Source organism: Cherax quadricarinatus, chromosome 57, assembly GCF_038502225.1.
Source record: "Cherax quadricarinatus isolate ZL_2023a chromosome 57, ASM3850222v1, whole genome shotgun sequence".
Classification (NCBI taxonomy): Eukaryota; Metazoa; Arthropoda; class Malacostraca; order Decapoda; family Parastacidae; genus Cherax; species Cherax quadricarinatus.
Genome location: NC_091348.1, coordinates 10,523,363 through 10,548,084, shown reverse-complemented (window position 1 = coordinate 10,548,084; position 24,722 = coordinate 10,523,363). Strand labels below are relative to the sequence as shown.

General features: G+C 39.6%; 2 protein-coding genes across 2 annotated transcripts in view; one reads left to right on the top strand and one right to left on the bottom strand.

The window, feature by feature from the left end:
• Positions 1 to 24,722, top strand: part of Saysd1 (SAYSVFN motif domain containing 1) — a gene marked incomplete at its 5' end in the record, with an annotated part of 139,992 nt that overhangs the window by 65,555 nt on the left and 49,715 nt on the right.
• LOC128693462 (serine/threonine-protein kinase VRK1) overlaps positions 11,790 to 24,722 on the bottom strand; it is a 285,870-nt gene continuing 272,937 nt past the window's right edge. The window contains exon 10 of the mRNA XM_053783142.2: positions 11,790 to 13,718. Coding sequence (XP_053639117.1) covers positions 13,561 to 13,718 — 158 coding nt within the window. The 3' untranslated portion in view covers positions 11,790 to 13,560. The remainder of the gene's footprint in view (positions 13,719 to 24,722) is intronic.

Sequence of the window (24,722 nt, the reverse complement as noted above, 5' to 3'; positions counted from 1 at the left end):
GGTGCAATTCCTGTTAACCCTAAATATGCAAGTCATTTTTTTTTCAACAAACCGGCTGTATCCCACTGAGGCAGGGTGGCCCAAAAACAAAAACGAAAGTTTCTCTTTTTAAATTTAGTAATTTATACATGAGAAGGGATTACTAGCCCCTTGCTCAGAGCATTTTAGTCGCCTCTTACAACACGCATAGCTTACGGAGGAAGAATTCTGTTCCACTTCCCCATGGAGATAGGAGGAAATAAACAAGAACAAGAAAGAAAATAGAAGAAAACCCAGAGGGGTGTGTATATATATGCTTGTACATGTATGTGTAGTGTGACCTAAGTGTAAGTAGAAGTAGCAAGACATACCTGAAATCTTGCATGTTTATGAGACTGAAAAAAGGACACCAGCAATCCTACCACCATGTAAAACAAATACAGGCTTTCGTTTTACACTCACTTGGCAGGACGGTAGTACCTCCCTGGGTGGTTGCTGTCTACCATCCTACTACCTAGAATGCAAGTCATTTCTTCTTCTTTCTTTCTTTCAACACACCGGCCGTATCCCACCAAGGCAGGGTGGCCCAAAAGGAAAAACGAAAGTTTCTCCTTTTACATTTAGTAATATATACCGGAGAAGAGGTTACTAGCCCCTTGCTCCCGGCATTTTAGTCGCCTCTTACAACCGCATGGCTTACGGAGGAAGAATTCTATTCCACTTCCCCATGGAGATAAGAGGAAATAAACAAGAATAAGAACTAGAAAGAAAATAGAAGAAAACCCAGAGGGATGTGTGTATATATATATATGCTTGTACATGTATGTGTAGTGTGACCTAAGTGTAAGTAGAAGTAGCAAGACGTACCTGAAACCTTGCATATCTATGAGACAGAAAAATGGACACCAGCAATCCTACCATCATGTAAAACAATTACAGGCTTTCATTTTACACTCACTTGGCAGGACGGTAGTACCTCCCTGGGTGGTTGCTGTCTACCATCCTACTACCTAGAATGCAAGTCATTTATTTTCTGTAAATAAAAGTTTAATTGAATTGATGCACAGTATATACGTTATAAACAAGGTATTGTATTCACATTATATTTAGTTTCCTGCGACTTCCATGGTGAGAAACAATTTATGTTCAGTAGGGCCCCACTTACATGGCAGGTTAGGTTCCAGGCTACTGCCGGCAAGCAGAACGCCATTTTTGTCCACTTATAAATGCATATAAATGCCAGATAATAAGTTTACACTAACATGTATTACGTTAGCAATAGAACTAGGCATTAAAAAAACAATAAAAAGTAAAATACACACACAGTACACTCATTACTTTCCTCAAATATGAAGTCAGGTGTGGTAGGTATGGTAGCCAGCCAGGCCACCACACCTCGCCCACACGTAATACAGTGGACCCCCGCATAACGATATTATTTCAATCCAGAACTCTGTTTGGGTGCTGTTATTGACTGATTTTGTTCCCATAAGAAATATTGTGAATTAGATTACTCCGGTTCAGACCCCCAAAAATACACCTACAAAAGCTCCTACAAAAATACACTTACATAATTGGTCGAGTTGGGAGCTGATTGTTATGCGGGGGTCCACTGTATACTATGACATTTAAAGCACTCTAGAGGGATAAAATGCATATATTGTACACTCATTACTTTTTTATTATTTTATTAACACACTGGCTGATTCCCACCAATGCAGGGTGGCCCGAAAAAGAAAAACTTTCACCATCATTCACTCCATCACTGTCTTGCCAGAAGGGTGCTTTACACTACAGTTTTTAAAACTGCATCATTAACACCCCTCCTTCAGAGTGCAGGCACTGTACTTCCCATAGTTTTTAATTGTAGAAAGTCAGGTATGGTAGGTATGGTAGCTCATCTGGCCACCCCACCCACAAGTAATATACTACAACATTTAAAGCACCCCAGAGTCATAAAATACATATAGAGTACACTCATTACTTATCTTAAAATATTTGTATATCTTAAAATATTTGTAGTCTTAATGTACGGCGAGAGGTGAGTAAATGAGATAAAAAAGAATAAACAAGAGAGAATGAGTAAATGAGAGAAGACAGAGCCGCAGTGTATGTAAACAAGCAGACGAAAGCAGCTGGTGGGTTGATGCACATTCATTTCCATATTTGCAAAGCTTATATCATAATACAAACACCTTACATTGTGTACAAGTTGTCTCCACATTGGTACAGTAGACTAAATAAAGAGCAACACTCCCAATCTCATGTAACACACCATTTTTAGAAGGAATAACGCTCTGAGTGAAGGCATACGAAAGGAATAATTTTACAGTGGACCCTCGGTTTTCGTTTTTAATCCGTACCAAAGCAATCAGCGAAAACAGAAATCGGTGAAAACGGAAACCATTTTCCCCATAAGAAATAATGTAAATCCAATTAATCTGTTCCAGATACCCAAAAGTATTAACAAAAAAATTTTTTTTTTACCTTAAAGATAGATTTACATGCACAAAAGAATGAACATTCAACATGACACTTACCTTTATTGAAGGCTGTTGTTGATGGATGGAAGACAGGGAGGAGGGAAGAGAGGTTATTGTTCAGAAGGGGAATCCCTCTCCATAAGGACTCTAGGTACCAAGTCCTTATCCGGGATCACTTCCTTAGCTTAAATATAGATTTACATGCAGAAAAGAATGACAAATAAATATAAAGCACTAATAAAATGACATAATATGACACTAATAATATGACACTAATATTATAATATGACATAATAAACAATATTAATAACACAGAAACATGACATACTCTAGAATGAATAAGTCATTATGTATGTCACAAGTGGTGTTCTGTTGTTGTTGTTGTTAGATGTATAAGGGCCACTGAGAGCACAAGCCGTACATAGTGGTGGTGAAGGCAGCAGCAGAGGTGGTGGTGTTGTCAGTAGCCCTATATAACTCCAACAACATTGGAGGAGTTAGGTTCGTGCCATCCTTTTTCTATCGATTAATCACTTAACTTACTTGCTACACCTTATCGCTGGCTGGCGCTATAGCCTCTATCGACTCGTGCTGCTTTAGTATCGCACATATCGTAGAATTACTGAAGAAGGCACATTCTCCCCTCTCTCTTCCTCCACTTTGGTACTTTGCTACGATTTCTTTCTTTAATTCTTTTGTGTTCCTCACTTTCTTTACCAAAGGACTGGCACTAGGAGCTTTCTTTGGGCCCATGCTGGCTTATTTAGCAGTCTCACACAATAAACAAGTACCAAAAACAATGGATTATTACGAAAAGTTTCGTATGACCTCTCAGGACATGTTCTCTCATTGAGAAACAACACGACACTGCATGAGAGTGCGTGTGGGAGAGGGCTTTGTCTGCACGCTGGGCACTGGACAGGTTCCATACCATCGATAAAAATGGAGGAAATCAACAAAAACGGAACCAATAATATTTCGACGGAAAAAGTTGGCAAAAACGGAAATCTGCGATAACAAGAGATCGACGAAAAGGGAGGGTCCATTGTATACAGTTACCTCCATTAATATATTGTGTACACATTTTCTTCGGTGTTGGACTAGAGAAAACATTATTCTTTCCAACACTCCGACAAGACGATTGGAAAAAAATCTCATATTTATGTTAATTTATTCTATTGTGGGTGTATTTATCCTGTTTATATCTTAAGTAGCGTGTTTATTATATAATTTTGAAAAAAATATCATCGATGGATTAAGTAAAATGTCTATACAGCCTTTCCACACTTAGCGACGTGCTCGTTTACCGACGAGTGCATCGACTTATGACGGGCTCTCTGACCAGTATGCATACCTAAATGATGTATGTTAGAGCTGATTTTCTTTATTCTGTTTATTACAATATACAGTGCACTGCTGTATAAACATTTCAAAATAAATCAGAAATGTTATAAATGGTGCAAAGGTGACATTAAAACATTATCAAAGATGGCAATGGGGTCGAAGATGTATGTAGTGTTAGTGTGTTCAGCAGAAGTTTGTGGTTATAGGATAGTGGGTGTGGGAGGGAAGAAGAGCGATTGGTGGAATGATGATGTAAAGAGAGTAGTAAGGGAAAAGTTAGCATATGAGAGGTTTTTACAAAGGAGAAGTGATGCAAGGAGGGGAGAGTATTTGGAGAGAAAAAGAGAGGCTAAGAGAGTGGTGAAGCAATGTAAAAAGAGAGCAAATGAGAGAGTGAGAGAGATGTTATCAACAAATTTTGTTGAAAATAAGAAAAAGTTTGGAGTGAGATTAAAAAGTTGACAGTTAAAAATAGGAGAGGAGAGTTATTAAATGGAGAGTTAGAGGTATCGGGAAGATGGAGGGAATATTTTGAGGAATTGTTAAATGTTGATGAAGATAGGGAAGCTGTGATTTCATGTGTAGGGCAAGGAGGAATAACATCTTGTAGGAGTGAGGAAGAGCCTGTTGTGAGGCAGTGGGTAAAATGAAAGGGGGTAAGGCAGCTGGGATTGATGAAATAAAGATAGAAATGTTAAAAGCAGGAGGGGATGTAGTTTTGGAGTGGTTGGTGCTATTATTTAATAAATGTATGGAAGAGGGTAAGGTACCTAAGGATTGGCAGAGAGCATGCATAGTCCTTTGTATAAAAGCAAAGGGGATAAAAGAGAGTGCAAAAATTATAGGGGAATAAGCCTGTTGAGTCATAGGTAGTAGGTTGGTAGACAGCAACCGCCCAGGGAGATACTACCGTCCTGCCAAGTGAGTGTAAAACGAAAGCCTGTAATTGTTTTACATGATGGTAGGATTGCTGGTGTCCTTTTTTCCGTTTCATAAACATGCAAGATTTCAGGTACGTCTTGCTACTTCTATTTACGCTTAGGTCACACTACACATACATGTACAAGCATATATATACATACCCCTCTGGGTTTCCTGCTATTTTCTTTCTAGTTCTTGTTCTTGTCTATTTCCTCTTATCCCCATGGGGAAGTGGAACAGAATTCTTCCTCCACAAGCCATGCATGTTGTAAGAGGCGACTAAAATGCCGGGAGCAAGGGGCTAGTAATCCCTTCTTCTGTATATACAGTGGAGCCCCGCATAGCGGACGCCTTGCATAGCGGACAATCCGCATAGCGGACGCTTTGTTCGCTAAAATTTTGCCCCGCATAGTGGACAAAAACCCGCTCAGCGGCCTTCGTCCGAGACGCGTCCAATGTGCGCCCTCAGCCAGCCTCACATGTGCCGCCTGTGCCATTGTTTACCAGCCAGCCTCCGCGGTAACATTCAAGCATACACTCGGAATATTTCGTATTATTACAGTGTTTTCGGTGCTGTTTCTGGAAAATAAGTGACCATGGGCCCCAAGAAAGCTTCTAGTTCCAACCCTACAGCAATAAGGGTTAGGATTCCTATTGAAATAAAGAAAGAGATCATTGATAAGTATGAAAGTGGAGTACGTATCACCGACCTGGTCAGGTTGTACAAGAAACCAAAATCAACCATCTCTTCTATTGTGGGCAAGAAAACGGCAATCAAGGAAGCTGTTGTTGCCAAAGGTTTAACTGTGTTTTCGAAACAAAGATCGCAAGTGATGGAAGATGTTGAGAGACTCTTATTGGTGTGGATAAATGAAAAACAGCTAGCAGGAGATAGCGTCTCTCAAGCGATCATATGTGAAAAGGCTAGGAAGTTGCATGACGATTTAATTAAAAAAATGCCTGCAACTAGTGATGATGTGAGTGAATTTAAGGCCAGCAAAGGTTGGTTTGAGAGATTTAAGAAGCGTAGTGGCATCCATAGTGTGATACGGCATGGTGAGGCTGCCAGTTCGGACCACAAAGCGGCTGAAAAATATGTGCATGAATTCAAGGAGTACATAGAAACTGAAGGACTGAAACCTGAACAAGTGTTTAATTGTGATGAAACAGGCCTGTTCTGGAAGAAAATGCCAAGCAGGACCTACATTACTCAGGAGGAAAAGGCACTCCCAGGACATAAGCCTATGAAAGACAGGCTTACTTTGTTGATGTGTGCCAATGCTAGTGGTGATTGCAAAGTTAAGCCTTTATTAGTGTATCACTCTGAAACTCCCAGAGCGTTCAGGCAAAAGAATGTCCTCAAGGATAATTTGTGTGTGCTGTGGAGGGCAAACAGTAAGGCATGGGTCACTAGGGAATTTTTCTATAACTGGTTACACCATGCATTTGCCCCCAATGTGAAAGATTACCTAACTGAAAAGAAATTAGACCTTAAGTGCCTCCTGGTGTTAGACAATGCCCCTGGTCATCCTACAGACGTGGCAGAGCGACTTTATGGGGACATGAGCTTCATTAAGGTGAAGTTTTTGCCTCCTAATACCACTCCTCTCCTGCAGCCCATGGACCAGCAGGTCATTTCCAACTTCAAGAAACTGTACACAAAAGCTCTGTTTCAAAAGTGCTTTGAAGTGACCACAGACACTCGATTGACTCTAAAAGAGTTTTGGAAGGATCACTTTAATATCCTCAATTGTGTAAACCTTATAGGTAAGGCTTGGGAGGGAGTGACTAAGAGAACCTTGAAGTCTGCTTGGAAGAAACTGTGGCCAGAATGTGTAGACAAAAGGGATTTTGAAGGGTTTGAGGCTAACCCTGAGAGGAGTATACCAGTTGAGGAATCAATTGTGGAATTGGGGAAGTCCTTGGGGTTGGAGGTTAGTGGGGAGGATGTGGAAGAGTTGGTGGAGGAGGACAATGAAGAACTAACCACTGATGAGCTGATAGATCAACTTCAAGAGCAAGAGGCCAGACCTGGGGAAACTGGTTCAAAGGAGGGGAGAGAGAAATTGAAGGAATTGCCTACTTCAAAGATTAAGGAAATGTGTGCAAAATGGCTTGAAGTGCAAACCTTTTTTGATGAAAATCACCCTCACACAGCTATTGCAAGCCGTGCTGGTGACTGTTACAATGACAGTGTTGTGAACCACTTTAGACAAATCATAAAGGAACGAGAGGTACAGGCCACTATGGACAGATATGTTGTGCGAAAGAAGTCCAGTGACTCTGAAGCTGGTCCTAGTGGCATTAAAAGAAGAAGGGAAGTAACCCCAGAAAAGGACTTGCTACCTCAAGTCCTAATGGAAGGGGATTCCCCTTCTAAACACTAACACACTCTCTCCCCTCCTCCCATCCCATCAATCATCACCAGATCTTCAATAAAAGTAAGTGTCATGTAATTGTGCATGCCTTTTTCAGTTTGTGTGTACTAAAATTAACATTTTTTTGTGGTAAAAAAATTTTTTTTTCATACTTTTGGGTGTCTTGCACGGATTAATTTTATTTCCATTATTTCTTATGGGGAAAATTCATTCGCATAGCGAACATTTCGCGTAACAGCCAGCCCTCTTGCACGGATTAAGGTCGCTATGCGGGGGTCCACTGTATTACTAAATTTAAAAGGTGAAACTTTCGTTTTTCCTTTTGGGCCACCCCGCCTTAGTGGGATACGGCTGGTACGTTGAAAGAAAAAGTTGAAGTCTGTTGAGTATACCTGGTACAGTGTATGGTAGAGTTATTATTGAAAGAATTAAGAGTAAGACGGAGAGTAGGATAGCAGATGAACAACGAGGCTTTAGGAAAGGTAGGGGGTTAGACCAAGTGTTTACAGTGAAACATATAGGTGAACAGTATGTAGATAAGGATAAAGAAGTTTTTGTGGCATTTATGGATTTGGAAAAGGCATATGACAGGGTGGATAGGGGGCAATGTGGCAGATGTTGCAGGTGTATGGTATAGGAGGTAGGTTACTGAAAGCAGTGAAGAGTTTTTACGAGGATAGTGAGGCTCAGGTTAGAGTATGTAGGAGAGAGGGAGATTATTTCCCAGTAAAAGTAGGCCTTAGACAAGGATGTGTGATGTCACTGTAGTTGTTCAATATATTTATAGATGGGTTTGGAAGAGAACTGAATGTTAGGGTCTTGGCAAGAGGTGTGGAGTTTAAAGATAAAAAATCAAACAGAAAGTGAGAGTTGTCACAGTTGCTCTTTGCTGATGACACTGCTTTTGAGAGATTCTGAAGAGAAATTGCAGAGGTTGGTGGATGAATTTGGTACGGTATGTAAAAGAAGAAAATTAAAAGTGAATATAGGAAAGAGTAAAGTTATGAGGATAACAAAAAGATTAGGTGATGGAAGATTGGATATCAGATTGGAGGGAGTATGGAGGAGGTGAATGTATTCAGATACAGTGGACCCCCGCATAACGATCACCTCCGAATGCGACCAATTATGTAAGTGTATTTATGTAAGTGCGTTTGTACGTGTATGTTTGGGGGTCTGAAATGGACTAATCTACTTCACAATATTCCTTATGGGAACAAATTCGGTCAGTACTGGCACCTGAACATACTTCTGGAGTGAAAAAATATCGTTAACCGGGGGTCCACTGTATTTAGGAGTGGACGTGTCAGCAGATGGGTCTATGAAGGATGAGGTGAGTCATAGAATTGATGAGGGGAAAAGGGTGAGTGGTGCACTTAGGAGTCTGTGGAGACAAAGAAATTTGTCCGTGGAAGCAAAGAGGGGAATGTATGAGAATATAGTTGTACCAACACACTTATATGGGTGTAAAGCATGGGTGATGAATGTTGCAACAAGGAGAAGGCTGGAGGCAGTGGAGATGTCATGCCTTTGTCATGTACTTTGCTACGAGTTTTTTCTTTTATTGTGTTATCACAGGGCTGGCACTAGAAACTTTCTTTGGGCCCATGGTGGCTTATTTAGCAGTTACAAACACTAAAAACAATGGAATAATACAAAATATATCGCATGTACGCGTGGAATTGTCCTCCCTAGCTTGTAAACAATGGCACACTACCTTGTACATGGGCTAAGGCCGCGCAGACACGTTCGGGACGAATGTCCTTTACTGAGTTTTTCATAGTTAGCCGAGCCAATATTTTGATGCAAAAATGCATCGGTATCCGATTTTATCACTATCCGATAGCATCGTTAACTGAGGGTCCACTGTAAACTCGTGCTAAGTGACGGTCTACTGTATTTCATGTAAAAAAATTATTTTGTTTAATATGTTTGGGTGTCTGGAACAGATTAATTGGATTTCCATTATTTCTTATGGGGAAAATTAATTTGGATTAAGTCAGATTCAGTATAAGACACTCTCTCTGGAATGGATTAATTACGTTATCCGAGGGTCCAGTGTATATTGCGGAGACGAAACCCTCAGTGGACACCGACACACCTCCTTCTACCCCTTCTTTTTCACGACCCTCACAACAATCTTTTGTTTCATAACATTCTGATTCCTCCCTGCTTACATGCTTACCATTGCCTCCACAAGTCGACTTCATTGACCCTACTAGCCCATAGATTTTATTGTTTCTTATTGTTGACATACCTGGAATATTCATGGCCTTAGGGGTAATCGGGGAGAACTCCATGAGTTGCTTTCCCAGTTTTCCCCAATATGTGTTGGGTTACAAGAGCCCAAAATTCGTTCAGCTGTTATTCATCCCATTTTGGGTTATGTCCTGTTACGTTCTTCTGATCCCTTTCCTGATGAATCATTTAATGAGAGTGCGATTTTTGTGCATGTTGGTATACTGTATCAACAAATTTTTGTTCACTCTCTGCTACATTATACTGGAGCGCATATTTATTTACATGGATGGTATACAGTTTGCTCTCTATATCTTTCCCCGTCCTGTGCATTCTGTATCTCGGATGTTGCATTTTTGATCTCTTCTCTACCACTGCCCATCTTGTTGTTAGGTGATTTTAATGCTCGCCACCATCTGTGGGGAGGGTCCCATTGTGACTCTCGTGGTGATCGGTTGAAGACTCTTCTCGCTTCTCATCATCATTATGTTTTAAACACGGGTACTCCTACCCATTTTGACTCTCGCACTCAGTCTCTCACATTGATCTTTCTATCTGTTCCTCATCAGTTGCATTTTATTATGCTTGGTCTCTTCTGAATTTACACGACGGTGATCACTTTCCTATTCTTCTTACTTCTTCTACATGTTCCCGACTGCCTCGTAGCCCTCATTGGCAATTTATACCACATCTCCGCAATCCTTCCATTTATAGAATGGTCACTGATATTAGTAGACATTATTTGTTCGCCGCCCGTTTGCTCCATCCCTTCTCTCTTCGCCTACGCTCGCTCTTGTCTTCCCTCCAGTTACCACCTTTATATGTTCATGTAGCATCTCACTTTTCCCTACCCCCCTGGGAAGTTCCAGCTGTTCGGGTCTGTTCTTTCTCACTCCCTTGCTCGAAAGCCCAACTGCCTACGGTGGCTTCCCGCTCTCTTTTTCTTGACCACTTCCACTCCCATTCTCATGCCATCGCAGTGTACACAGATGGCTCTAAGTCTTCTGACGGCGTCGGATTCGCAGCAGTGTTTCCGGACAGCGTCGTGCGAGGGCATTTACTATCTTCGGCTAGCATTTTTACTGCTGAATTGTATGCCATTCTTGCAGCACTTATTCATATCGCATCTATGCCTGTGTCATCATTTGTGGTTGTCTCAGACTGCCTTAGTGCTCTACAGGCTATACGGAAATTTGATACACCTCACCCCTAGTTCTCCGTATCCAACTTTGGCTATGCCGTATCTCTACCAGGCATAAAGATATTGTTTTTTGTTGGGTCCCTGGTCATGTTGACGTACAGGGCAATGAATAGGCAGACACTGCTGCGCGCATGACCTACCAATTTCATATAGAGGTGTTCCATTTTTGGACTATTTTGCTGTAATAGCTACCCACCTTCACACCCGTTGGCAACAACGTTGGTCAACTCTGCTCGGTAACAAACTTCATTCTATTAAACCGAGCATAGGTTACTGGCCGTCTTCTTGTCATCAGTGCCGAGGTTGGGAGACTACTCTCTCCCGCCTTTGCATTGGCCACACTCGTCTTACTCATGGGTAACTCGTGGAGAGGCACCCTGTTCCTCTTTGTCAGCAGTGTCAAGTTCCAGTATTGATTAGCCACATTCTGTTAGACTGCCCTCTCTATCAACGAGCACGCAGAATTTACCTCCGTCGTCGTCTCCGCTCTACTACTCTCTTTTTACCTTCCCTTCTTGCTGATGGACCCTCCTTTAATCCTGACTCTATCACTGACTTCTTAACAACGACTGATTTACTCCACAAACTCTGATGATGATACCTTTCGCACTCCCCTCAGCCCTTTCTACCTCAATCTCTTGCTGTCCTCTACCCTTTCACCATCCACTGCCCCGCTGTTCTCCGTAACCTATTACTCATCCATCTCCCTTTTGCCACCTGATACCCTCGCTTCCTTCTTGCTCTGCAGCACTGTATAGCCCTTGTGGTTTAGCACTTCTTTTTGATAATAATAATACAAACTGGATGTGGTAAAAGGGGAGGGTTGGGAGAGGGAAAAAAAGGGGGGGGTATGGGGAGGAAGGGAGGACTGGGGGGTACTTAGACTTGGTCTAAGGAAGGAGACTAAAGCATTTTATTCCTGAGACCAAGAGCCTCTTCGCCATGTCAAGGAGCCCCCCCCCCCCCCCCATCGAAGAGGTAGAATTTCAGAGAGGGAAACCCTTAAAGCAGGAAAGGATTGAGAGAGCAGGAATGGGGGATAATTAGGTTCAGTCGGAGGAAGACCGAAAGATCCAATTCCTCAGACCAAAAGCCTCTTTATTACTACAAGGAGCCCCTCTTGACAAGGTGTGGGTATATGTTGGACATGAAGTATGGAGACGATGGACACGAGATGACTCGCACTTCTAGTATAGTACTTAACTTTTTCACTGATAGTGATGGAGGTCAAATGAAAGATATGCATACAGTTCGATATCTTTATTATATAAAAGACTAAGAAATTAACAAATACAAAAATTAGAAAGCAGACAAATGTATTTAGTGTATAAAATATACCTCAATACTTCCAGATCAAATAATACCCTCCCACTTCCCAGCAACTGTAGTGCTTCAATATAAATATAATTATCAATGCTCAAAAGTATAAATGTATATATAAACATTCAGCACTTTGGAAAACTGATAATTTCAAACAGCATGTCCATACCCCAAGGCCATGATACATGAATAAACATTTTACTACACTCTTCCTTCAATGAACTGAACTTTTCCTCCTTATGCTTGGGTAAAAGCAGACTGCCTCCCTTTTCCCAGGTGCTGTATGACTCGTATAGGTTTACAGCACTGCCCCATATAATAATAATACTCTAGATGCTTCGCTTAGTATATTTGCAAAAGCAACTTTTTTTTTTTAAGCAACTAGGTTGAACAAACCGAGGACAAAAATTGAGGAACATAGCTGATCTACTGGCTCATGCTAGGAATGTTGTAATCACACCCAGTCATTTTTTTTCTTTTTTAATGAGTTTTTAAATTTGCCCAAATTATTTTTAACCCTCTCACTGTCGGTCCTGTAATATTACAGCTTGCAAGCCAGCATCGGTCCCGTAATATTACGCCAAAATTCTAGCGGTTTCCAATTTTGCGGGAGAAAGCAGGTAAGCCTTCATGCGAGAGAATGGTTCTGAGTGGTCAGTGTGCACTGTATTTATATATAATAATAATAATAATAATAAAAAAAACTGCAGCATGCAGTGCATGAAAAAAAAAAAAAAGACCGTGTTTTTGGTTTAAAGCACTGACTTTGCAGCGTATTTTTGAATGGTATTTATGGTTGTAGTCTCATTTTCTTGGTTTCATTTGATAGAATGGAGGATATATTACAGAAACAGATGATTTTGAATGATTTACAGAATAAAAGTACCTTGAAACCGAGCTCAAATGTAGTGGAAATGTTCGATTTTTGCCGATGTTCAGGAGTAAGCAAATCACGTCGCGCATCCAATACACATCAACTGGTGAGTCTAATATGCTTTCACAAATGTGCTATTATTTATACCATTTTTTGAAATAATGCAGTAGTCTGCATAACAGTAAATATTTTTTGTGAATAAAAATCCAAAATGGAAAGCAAGTGTAATATAAGAGGGGCCTGGAGACGTGACTAATGAAGAGAAAATATTTAGTGCTAGGAATGTTTATATTGTCAATTCTGGACCCTATTTTGAAATTGGCCTTTCATGAATTGTGTATGAAATTGGCCAAATTACCAATTTCTGATCACTTTATTGGGTAGTTAAAATCAGTAAATGGGCAGTTTCTTGTATTCAATCGACAGAACAGATGGAGTTCTGGGGAAATAGCTATGAGTTTGGTCCACTGAAACAAAGAAATTGGGCAAAAATAGGGCTCAAAGTGGGCAAAATTGTCGATGTGTAAATATCGCAGAGACCACTAACCTCGCAAGAGCATAATTCCACAAGTCTTCCATCCAATTTCATACTTTTTGTGTCATTACCATTGGGAAATGATTCTCTATCATTTTACTGAGAGCAAGTTTCTGAGCATGGGTCTCGACAGTGAAAGGATTAAGAAATAAAGAAACACTGCAGTAGGCCTACTAGTACTTGTTAGGCAAGTCCCACTTATATTTGATGTTAGCCAACATTTTATCTTCCTTGACATTATTTGGCAGTTTGTTCTTAGTTACAACTACTGTTAAACCAGTGCTTTCTTATATCCTTTCTAGTTTATATTTAACAACAGTGTGCCTGCTTGAAGACGTACCTAATTTAATTGCCTTAAAGGCCATTTCAAGGGCAACTCCATCTCTTCTTGATCTCTTGTGCAATCTTGGCATAGCTGTAAAATTGTGTGGTACTCTAGATCTCTCTGGAATGAAAGAAAGCAGTTTAGGTATTTCAGGGAAGTTCCATATTTCTTAGTAAAGAAAAGAGAGAGAAAGAGAAACTTAGGATTCAAACTGTGGGATACTCAAAACATTTGTTCACGTGGGATACCTTGGACAGTTATTAATTTTCAATCATATAGAAATTCAGTGTAGTTACATTTGCAGAAGGCAGATTCCTCTGTAAGACAGGTACAATAAGACTGAACTAATATTTATAATATCTGCAAGAAATACCCAATATACAGTGCTAGAATTTATGAAGTCTCCAAAAACTAAATCTGAATTACAATAGTTGATCAATCTTACCTAAGAAAAATATCATGTGGATTAGCTCCGACAGCGATCATGGACGATGATGTGGAAACCTGTATCTAGTACTCAAGCTTTTGTGTTTAGTTCCCTTACAACATCTCAATCCAATGTTAAGAGGGATCCACAATGGAAACTTTGTTAGAGATTACACATCCGGTGTACAGTGGACCCCCGCATAACGATTACCTCCGAATGTGACCAATTATGTAAGTGTATTTATTTAAGTGCGTTTGTACGTATATGTTTGGGGGTCTGAAATGGACTAATCTACTTCACAATATTTCTTATGGGAACAAATTCGGTCAGTACTGGCACCTGAACATACTTCTGGAGTGAAAAAATATCGTTAACCGGGGTTCCACTGTATTTATTTTCCTAAAAAGCATTAGCCTATTGAAAAAATATTAAGGCCCAAGGAATTTTGGAAGCAGTTTATGGTTCCACATCTTATAACTATGTAATTGTCATGTACCATAAATCATCCAACTCCACCATCTACGATTGTAGATTTGGTTGGTTACCAAATTACTCACTTTTATTTCACCCTTGGATGAGCTGGGCATGCAAGATTACTGTCGGCAACAGGTTACAAAAATAAAGCAATAGTATTTGGGGGGTTTACCACCATTAATAGTAAATTTTAAATTTAATTTAGTGGAAAAAATGGGTAACTTACTTCAGGTCAGGTGTCAAGCATCAGTCAGCAGTCTCAGCTACACTAAATCAACTAGTCATTGGTCTTTTATGTTCACTTACCAAGCATTGGCTTGACTTGCATCATGCTGCAATGGCTAAATTTATAAAAACTCATTATAAACAAGGAAATATATTCAAAAGAGCCAAACCTGAAGCAGTCATAGTGACTAGAGAAAAAGTAACTAATTCCTTGACAAAAATCCCTTCACAAGTATCAAGGCATCCCCTTGATGGGAAAATAATTTATTAATTTTAAGCAATTTCACTTCTGGGGGTTAATTTAATTTTTTATTAATTTTGGGCTTCAGTGCAAATAGTACCTATTTAATAACCACTAGATCTCACAATTTCACATAATATTCACACAAGAATGCCCAACTTGAAAGAGCCATGTAGTACTTTATGATAAAGGCAAGGGATGTTATGGGAATAAGTATGGGGGGTAAACTTGCCTGTGGAAAAAATCCAGTTTTTGAGTTACAGAAGGGCCCCACAAATACAGCACCCTCTCTTTGGTGTTCCACATTTATGTTGGCTTTCAAATAAGCCATTGTACGTTACAGTAGGTACTTTTACCACTTTTCTGCCATTATTGTACAACAGTTGCGTAAGGTAAGGGCAACCTGCTCCATATTTTAAGATAAGTATTTTATGTACAGCAGGGCCCCGCTTTACGGCGTTTCACTTTACGGCGTTCTGCTAATACGGTCATTTCAAATTATGACCAAAACTCGCTATACGGCTCCCCCCACCTGACTTTCTAATACGGTCACCGCGCCCCACCCTGTTTGTTTACATTCTTCGTGAGCTCAGTAAGCACTAAGTCTCTCCATTTTGTCTGGAAACTCCAAAATTTCAAATGTTTTTAAAAGTTATTTCATATTTTATATATACTCTGATAATTATACTTATGTATACCTGTACTTAAATAAACTTACATACTGTGCTGGCATGCAGGTACACATTAAAATCAGTAAGTGTGTCTTATGTCTCCAGACGTCATATTAGTAATGATGATAATAATCATCGAGTCTCATTTAAATGTCGTGTATTACGTTAAATACACATTTTCATTAATCCATCTATGATATTTTTTCAAAATTATATAATAAACACGGTACATAACATAAAAAGATGATAAATACACCCCACAATAGAATAAACAAATATGAGATGTGGTAGCAGACGACTTGCACAAGTGACGTCATATTAGAAATTATAATAATAATAATCACCGAGTCTCATTAAATGTTGTATATTACGTTAATATACACATTTTCATTAATCCATCCATGATATTTTTTTCAAAATTATATAATAAACACGATACATAACATAAAAAGATGATAAATACACCCCACAATAGAATAAATAAACATAAATGTGAGATGTGGTAGCCAGATAACTTGTACAAGTGATGCCAAGAATAACATTTTCTCTAATCTAACATAAGAGAAAATGTGTTACTTGGGGTAACTGTAGAAAATTATTCCTTTCGTATGTATGTAAGTAAGTTTATTCAGGTATACACAAATACAGTTACATAGATTACCATACATAACAACATATGTGTAGAGAACCTAGGATAACCCAAAAAAGTCAGAGTGACTTATTTCCATTGCCTTCACTCAGAGCATCATTTCTTCTCAAAATGATGTTACATGAGAATTCAAATTCAAAGTTTATTCTCTATAAAGATTACAATGTTGAATTTACAGAATTTGGTTGTTGTGTGGTTTACATGTAGTTAAATAATGATTACAGTGTACCACTAGAACGCCTAGCATGGCTAGGCATTTCGGGCAGACTTAATTTAATTCTTTATTTTAAAATATTACAAATTATGAGGTAAGTTGGTATTATGGCTAAGTGACTAAATACTAGTTTGTGAGTTTAGCAATGTGAATGCTTTTGTTTTGGCACAGTACATAGTTTCAGTATTGGAGTATCATAGGATTCATTATTTTAAGATTGAGATTAATATTTCTGTTTATGGTCAAATGGGTGAGTGAGTGTAAGTGTGAACCACCAGGTGGTATTCGTGTAGTTAGTTGATGGGGTTTATCAGGGAGATAAGATGTTTTCTAATGGTAGTTTTGAAGGTGATGAATGTGCCTGCAGTTCTAGAGTTCTCAGGTAGGGTGTTCCAGATTTTAGGGCCTTTGACATACATTGAATTTTTGTAAAGGTTTAGTCGGACATGGGGAATGTCGTAGAGATGTTTGTGTCTGGTGTTATGCCTGTGGGTTCTGTCACAACTATCAAGAAAGCGTTTTAGGTCAAGGTTGATATTGGAGTTTAAGGTCCTGTAGATGTAGATTGCACAGTAGTAAGTGTGGATGTACTGAACAGGGAGTAAGTTTAGATCTATGAAGAGTGGGGGGGGTGTGTTACCAGGGATGGGATTTAGTGATTATTCTTACTGCAGCTTTTTGTTGGGTTATTATTGGCTTTAGGTGTGTTGCTGCAGTTGATCCCCAAGCACAAATAGCATAGGTGAGGTATGGATAAATAAGTGAGTGGTATAGTGTGAGAAGGGCATTTTGCGGCACGTAGTATCGTATCTTGGAGAGGATCCCAACTGTTTTGGATACTTTTTTGGTTATGTGTTGGATATGGGTGCTGAAATTCAGGTTGTTGTCAAGGTATAGGCCTAGGAATTTGCCCTCATTATGTCTGGTAATTAGAGTGTTGTTGATCTTAATGTTAATTTGTGCATCTCCTGCTCTGCTACCAAACATAATACAGTAGGTTTTGTCAGTGTAAAGCGTAAGTTTATTGGCTGTCGTCCAAGTCGATATTTTGATCAGCTCCTCGTTAACAATGGTGTTGAGGGTGGCAAGATTAGGGTGAGAGATGACATAAGTCATGTCGTCAGCAAAGAGAATGGGTTTCAGGTGTTGGGATATGTTTGGAAGATCATTGATGTACATGAGGAAGAGCAAGGGACCAAGGACACTTCCCTGCGGAACTCCAGTATCAAGTGGCCGTGTTGTTGATGCTGTGTCTTTATTGGTAACATACTGATACCTATTACTAAGGTAAGATTTGAAATAAGCAAGCGCATGGCCTCTTATACCGTAATGGTCAAGTTTGTGGAGTAGGATGTCGTGGTCTACTGTGTCAAAAGCTTTTCTTAGGTCAATAAAAATTCCTAGTGGATATTCCTTATTTTCCAGTGCTGTGTAAAGCAGATCTAGCATTTTTATGATTGCATCATTAGTGCTTTTATTTTTCCTAAATCCAAATTGGCAGGGGTTGAGTATGTTTTGTGCTGTTATAAATGAATATAGTCTCCTGTGCACGAGTTTCTCAAAGATTTTGGATAGCAATGGTAAGTTTGATATTGGCCTATAGTTGTTTAAGTCTGTAGGGTCACCACCTTTATGTATTGGTGTATAACCCTTGCCATCTTGAGTAGTTTCGGGAAGGTGCTAGTTTCTAGTGACTTGTTAAAAAGTAATGAAATAGCATGCGAAAGGATATGGGCCGCTCGCTTGTACAGTAATGGTGGGACATTAGACAGATTCCCTGAGTTGTTTTTAAGTGACTTTATAATCTCGGTGACTTCCGAGGGCTCAGTTGATGCAAGATAGAAGGAATTTGGGAAATTCCCATCTAGGTAGTCCCCGGCATGGGCATTGGTATGTGGGATTTTATTGGCGAGATTAGATCCTATGGTTGAGAAGAAGTCGTTTATCTTGTTAGCTGTGTCAGTGGGATGTAGTGGTGTTTCATTAGGTTTAGTTAGGACAATATTCTTGGTTTTTTTCAGTTTGTGGGTCCCTAGAATCTGAGAGAGTGTTTTCCAGGTCTTTTTTATATCTCCTCTAGTGTCTGTGAATCTACTGGAGTAGTATAGTTGTTTGGCTTTCTTTATTACTTTGGTGAGAACTGATGAATAGTGTTTAAGAATATCTTTGTGTATTAAGCCCTGTCTATATTGCTTTTCATATTGGTGTTTCTTGTCAATGGATTTCAGAATGGTGCTGGTTAGCCATGGGCAACGAAGCCGTTTGTTTGTGATCTGTTTCGTTTTTATAGGACAATGTTTGTTGTATAGTCTAAGTAATTTGTTAAGAAAAATGTCTGTCCAGTCATCAATACCATTGGCCTTGGAGAATTCTGTAGGCCAGTCAACAATCTCTAGGTCAGTTGTGAACTTCCTTATTGAGGCCTCGTCATGGAGCCTAAATGAGACTTTGTTGTATTCAAGTGGTGGTTTATTAATGTTTGTCAGGAGGAAGGTAGGGTAGTGGTCTGTAGTGCTATCTGTGATTATCCCTGATTTAAGGGGGGCTAGTATATTGGTCCATATGTGGTCTATTATGGTTGCACTTGTCTCAGTGAGCCTGGTTGGTTTAGTTATTGTTGGTATGAGAAGTGTGTTGTTCATATTGTTGATGAAATCAGTTACAGGCTGATCATCTAGTAAGCCAAGGTTGATGTTGAAGTCTCCAGCTAAGAGAAGGTGGTGCTTATTCATTTGTCTGTTTGTTATTAGTGACTTTAATTTCTCACTGAAATTTGGGATGTTTGTGTGAGGTATCCGGTAAATGGCACCGATTGTTATAGGTGTCTTAAGGTTTTTACAGTAAAATTAGCAAAAATGTATTCCCCATATTCATCACTAAAGCAAGTGGTGCTAATACAAGATAACTGGTTAGAGTAATAGATTGCAATACCACCCCCAACTTGGTTTGGTCTGCAGTTGTGAATTGCTGTGTATCCTGGTAGAGGGTAGATATCTATTGTGTCCTGCTTAAGCCAGGTCTCAGTAAGAATAATGCAGGATGGGAGTGTTCTTCTTTATTTATTCTACCGTATCAATGTAGAGACAACCTGTACACAATGTAACTTGTACACAAACCAGACGTGTACACTGTTTGTTTACAAAACTTACCTTCGCCTGGTTTGTTTACATAACTCTGCGCCTGTCCTCTCTCATGCACTCATTCTTTCTCTCTCTCATTTATTCGTTTTATCTCATATACTTACTCCTGACCCTACATTAAGACTACAAATATTTTAAGGTAAGTAATGAGTGAACTGTATATACATTTTATCGCTCTGGGATGCTTAAATGTAATAGAATATGTGTGGGGGGGTTGGCCTGGTATGGTAGCCCGGCTGACTACCATACATACCACACTTGATTTTTTACAATAAATACTACTCATCTCACCCTATATTTTAAGGTAAGTAATGAGTGAACTGTATATACATTTTATCGCTCTGGGATGCTTAAATATCATAGAATAGTATGTGTGGGTGGGGTGGCCTGGTATGGTAGCCTGGCTGACAACCATACATACCACACTTGATTTCTTACAATAAATACTACTTGTCTCACCCTAGATTAAGACTATAAATATTTTAAGGTAAGTAATGAGTGCACTATGTGTGTATTGTACTTTTTTATTGCTTTTTGATGCCTGGTTCTATTGCTAACTTAATATTTTTTTTTTTTATTATCACACTGGCCGATTCCCACCAAGGCAGGGTGGCCCGAAAAAGAAAAACTTTCACCATCAGTTTTTCTTTTTCGGGCCACCCTGCCTTGGTGGGAATCGGCCAGTGTGATAATAAAAAAAAAAAATATTAAGTTAGCAATAGAACCAGGCATCAAAAAACAATAAAAAAGTACAATACACACATAGTGCACTCATTACTTACCTTAAAATATTTATAGTCTTAATCTAGGGTGAGACAAGTAGTATTTATTGTAAGAAATCAAGTGTGGTATGTTTGGTAGTCAGCCAGGCTACCATACCAGGCCACCCCACCCACACATACTATTCTATATGTTAGTGTAAACTTGTTATATAGTGTTTGTATGCATTTGTAAGTGGAAAAAAAGGGTGTTCCACTTTACGGCGGTTTCCGCTTTACGGCGGTAGCCTGGAACCTAACCAGTCGTATAAGTGGGGCCCTACTGTATTTTTTTTACACATTTTATCTTTTTTTTTTATGCCTAGCTGTACTGAGCACTTAACATATGATAGTGTAAACATGTTATCAGGCATTGTAGATGCATTTGATAATGAAAAAAAAAAAAGCCCTTCCACTTGCCAGTGATTTTCACTCATTGTATGGGAACATGAACCTTAAGAGCCATACAAATGGGGCCCCTCTTGTAGTCGGTTTCTATTAACCCTTTCAGGGTCAACAAGCCCTCTCCCAAACTTGTTTTCAGGGTTGAAAAATATTCGAAAAAAAAAAAAAAAAATCTTATGAAATATATTTTTTTTGTGAGTATTATAGGCCAAAATTTTTTTTTTTTTGGCAATCAATACTTATGGAGATATGGAGGCGTGAACTTGACAGAAATTGAATCACATATGGCAACATCGCCGACTGCTGGTCACCCAGTAATAGTTTTCTTTTTTTTTTCATTTTTAACCCTTTCAGGGTCCGTCCCATAGATCTACGGCTTCACATTGAGTGTCCAAACCGTAGATCTATGCCAAAATTCTAGCGCTGTCAAATTTAGAGCGAAAGCGCTCATAGGCCTACATGTGAGAGAACGGGTCTGCGTGGTGGGTGTGCGCCATAATCAAAAAATCTAGGCGCCCACATAGCATTGTGGGAACGCCGGCTCAGTTACCCTTGTTCACCATGCCTCGTCGCAAGTCAGCTCTCACTCCCCGGAAAATTGGGACTCTCCTCTTCCTATCTGATAGTTCTGACACTGATGGAAGTGGAAATGAAGACGAATTCTACGGCTTTGATCAGTTAGTGACCGAAAGGAATGACCAGGATATCGATAATAGCGCAGAAAACCCTGACGATCCTCAACCTTCTACCTCTGGTGTGGGCACTCGTGACTCACGGTCGGTTGTGCCTCAACGCAAGAGAAAACTAATATTTTCGCGTGGCCAGGCCTCTGACTTCAGTAATGATGATAGTGATGTGGATTGTGATTTTATTGCGCTCGACGATCATTCGAGTAGTGATAGTGAGGAATCATATTCACCAGTGAAGCGTCGGTATGTTCGCTGCCGCATGCGCTCGGGTAGTGTACCCTATGCTGTGCCCAGGGGACGGAGTACATCCCGGAGTACATCCCGTGGCCCTACACCAGTTTTAGGTAGTGATAGTGAGGATGATGTGGCTACACTTGGCATGGATAGACCACAGGCATCAGTGGATGGTGGTAGTGGTGATGGTAGTGGCACCGCCATGCGTGATTCACCAGCCCAGGCTGGGACCCATGCTGCTGACTCGTCAGTTCAAGGACAAAGCGGAGCGTCAGCCACCACAACCACAACCACCCGCACAACCAGCCTATGATGTCCAGTATCCACCAGCAAACCGTATGTGGGATTGGCAGCAAAATCCCAATTTTGTTCACAAGTCCCACCACTATGATGACTCTCAAAGTGGAATTCTACCAACTTGTCCCCTTGGAAACACTGCAAATGAACTGGAATTCTTTGAATTATTCTTTGACCAGCCATTGATGGAAACTATTGTCAGGGAAAGTAATAAGTATTTTGAGTACACCATGGCAAATACGATCATATCACCACAGTCAAGACTACACAGGTGGAAAGAGACGACTGTTGCAGAAATGTATTTGCTTTTTGTAACAATAATGCTTATGCCTCATGTCTATAAGCATAATATAAAAGCATACTGGTCCACAGATCGGCTAATTTCTACCCCGGTCTTCAGTGAAATCATCCCAGTGAACAGGTTTATCTTACTCTTACGTCTGTTGCACTTCTCTGACAAAACCAGGCCTGACAGAAGTGACAGGTTATATAAGATTAGAAATGTTTTCATGTATCTCAAACAAAAGTTCAGCATATACTTTTATCCATTCAAGAATGTTGTAATTGATGAGTCTTTGATTTTGTTCAAAGGTAGACTGTCTTTCAAGCAGTATATACCAAGCAAGAGGAAACGCTTTGGTATAAAACTGTTTGTACTCTGTGACTGTGACAGTGGCCTGGTGTTGGATATTGCTGTATACACGGGAAGTAAAACATTGAAAGATACCAAGATGTTATTGGGTATCTCAGGTGATGTAGTGAGAAACATGATGGCACCTTATCTTGGTAAGGGGCATACATTATATACCTATAACTGGTACACAAGCCCATTACTCAGTGATTTCATGCGAGTGAACAAGACAGACGTGTGTCGCACAGTGCGTTCTAATCGTAAACATATGCCCAGGCTCAACGCAGGTGCTCGTGGTGATGACGTGCAGGTGTTTACTGCCAATGACATCATGGCATTACGGTGGCATGACAAACGAGATGTCACATTGTTGACAACCATTCACCGTAATGAAATGCAAGACAGTGGCAAAGTTGATCGAGTGACTAATGAACGTATTCGAAAACCAGTGACAGTGATTGATTATACACAAAACATGCGCTTGGTTGACAAATGTGACATGCAGATTGGTTTTGTTGACTGTGTTCGTAAGAGTTACAAGTGGTACATGAAACTTTTCTTACATCTCATGGACATTTCAATGCTCAATGCATATAATATGTACCAAATAAAGACTGGCAACAGACCACCGTATGGTGAATTTTGTTTGTCTGTTGTCAGACAACTCATAATGAAGTATCAGGTAAGAACACCTGCTATACAACAAGGTCCTCGAATTACTCAAGATATACCCAAGCATTTGAGGAGGGAAGGTGATCATTTCATAATACAGCTTCCTTCAACTCAGAAGAGATGCATCGTCTGTGCACAAACAAAACGACGGCAACAAAGACGCAAAGACACTCGGTTTATGTGTGAGGAATGTAAGGTGCCTCTGTGCATGGTGCCTTGTTTCAAGGAGTTCCACAAGCTCCAGCAGTTCTAAAACCATGTCCAGTGATTGTAAATATGTAAATATATGATAGAACATTAGTATTATACAAGATTTGTGCATGTTTATTGTAATAAACAACAGTGGTAAACAATAATATGATAATAACTTTAGTGCGGTTATTGTGTTCAATACAGTGAGTTTATATATATACATTATATACAGTATTGGTCTCTCAGGCCCCAAATGTTAGTAGGAAAAGAAAAAAATTGGAAAAGAAAAGAAAAAACTATAAAAACTGCTAAATAATGTAATGCGCGTATGTGGAATTCGTCAATGTTGCCGCCACCACATCATTTTTGACAAACTTCTTGGCACTGTATCTCGGTAAGTACTAATCAGAATTTTTTTTTTTGTCTTATTACTTTCACAAAAATATGCTCTTTAATTCTGTAAGAAAAAATATTTTTTTTTTTTTTTTTCAAAATTTCCTGGACACTGGAGCACCCTTCAGATTTTGGCCTTGGACCCTGAAGGGGTTAATATTTTATTTTTTCAAGTAACTTTTATGGCCTCTGAGACCAATATAAAGACTATTTGGTATATATTCACTCATTGTATACTACACAATAACAGCACAAACTTTGCTGTCATTAATATATATTGTTTACATGTTTACACAAACCAACAATAAAAAATGTTTATTACTATTTTTCTATCATTTATATACACATATAGTCACTGGACAGGTTCCTATAACTACAAGAGGTTGCGAAAGCTTGTAGTTGTGTGGAGGTTGGCTTGTAAATATGCTGAGTCACCAGTGTGTCTTGTGTTACTGATGCATCATACCACCACTCACTAACCCTCACTGCCTTCCACAACACATCCCTTCCTCCTCACAAACCTACCTTCCTTCTTTCCTTCCTTCCATCCTCTCATCTCTTCCTACCTACCTTCCCTCCTTCCTTCTTCCTTTCTTCCTCTCATCTCTTCCTACCTACCTTCCCTCCTTCCTTCTTCCTTTCTTCTCATCTCTTCCTACCTACGTTCCCTCCTTCCTTCTTCCTCTCATCTCTTCCTACCTACCTTCCCTCCTTCCTTCCTTCCTCTCATCTCTTCCTTCCTTCCTTTTTTTCTTCATTCATGTAATTTTATGGCCTGTGAGACCAATATAAGGTATATTGAATGTATATTC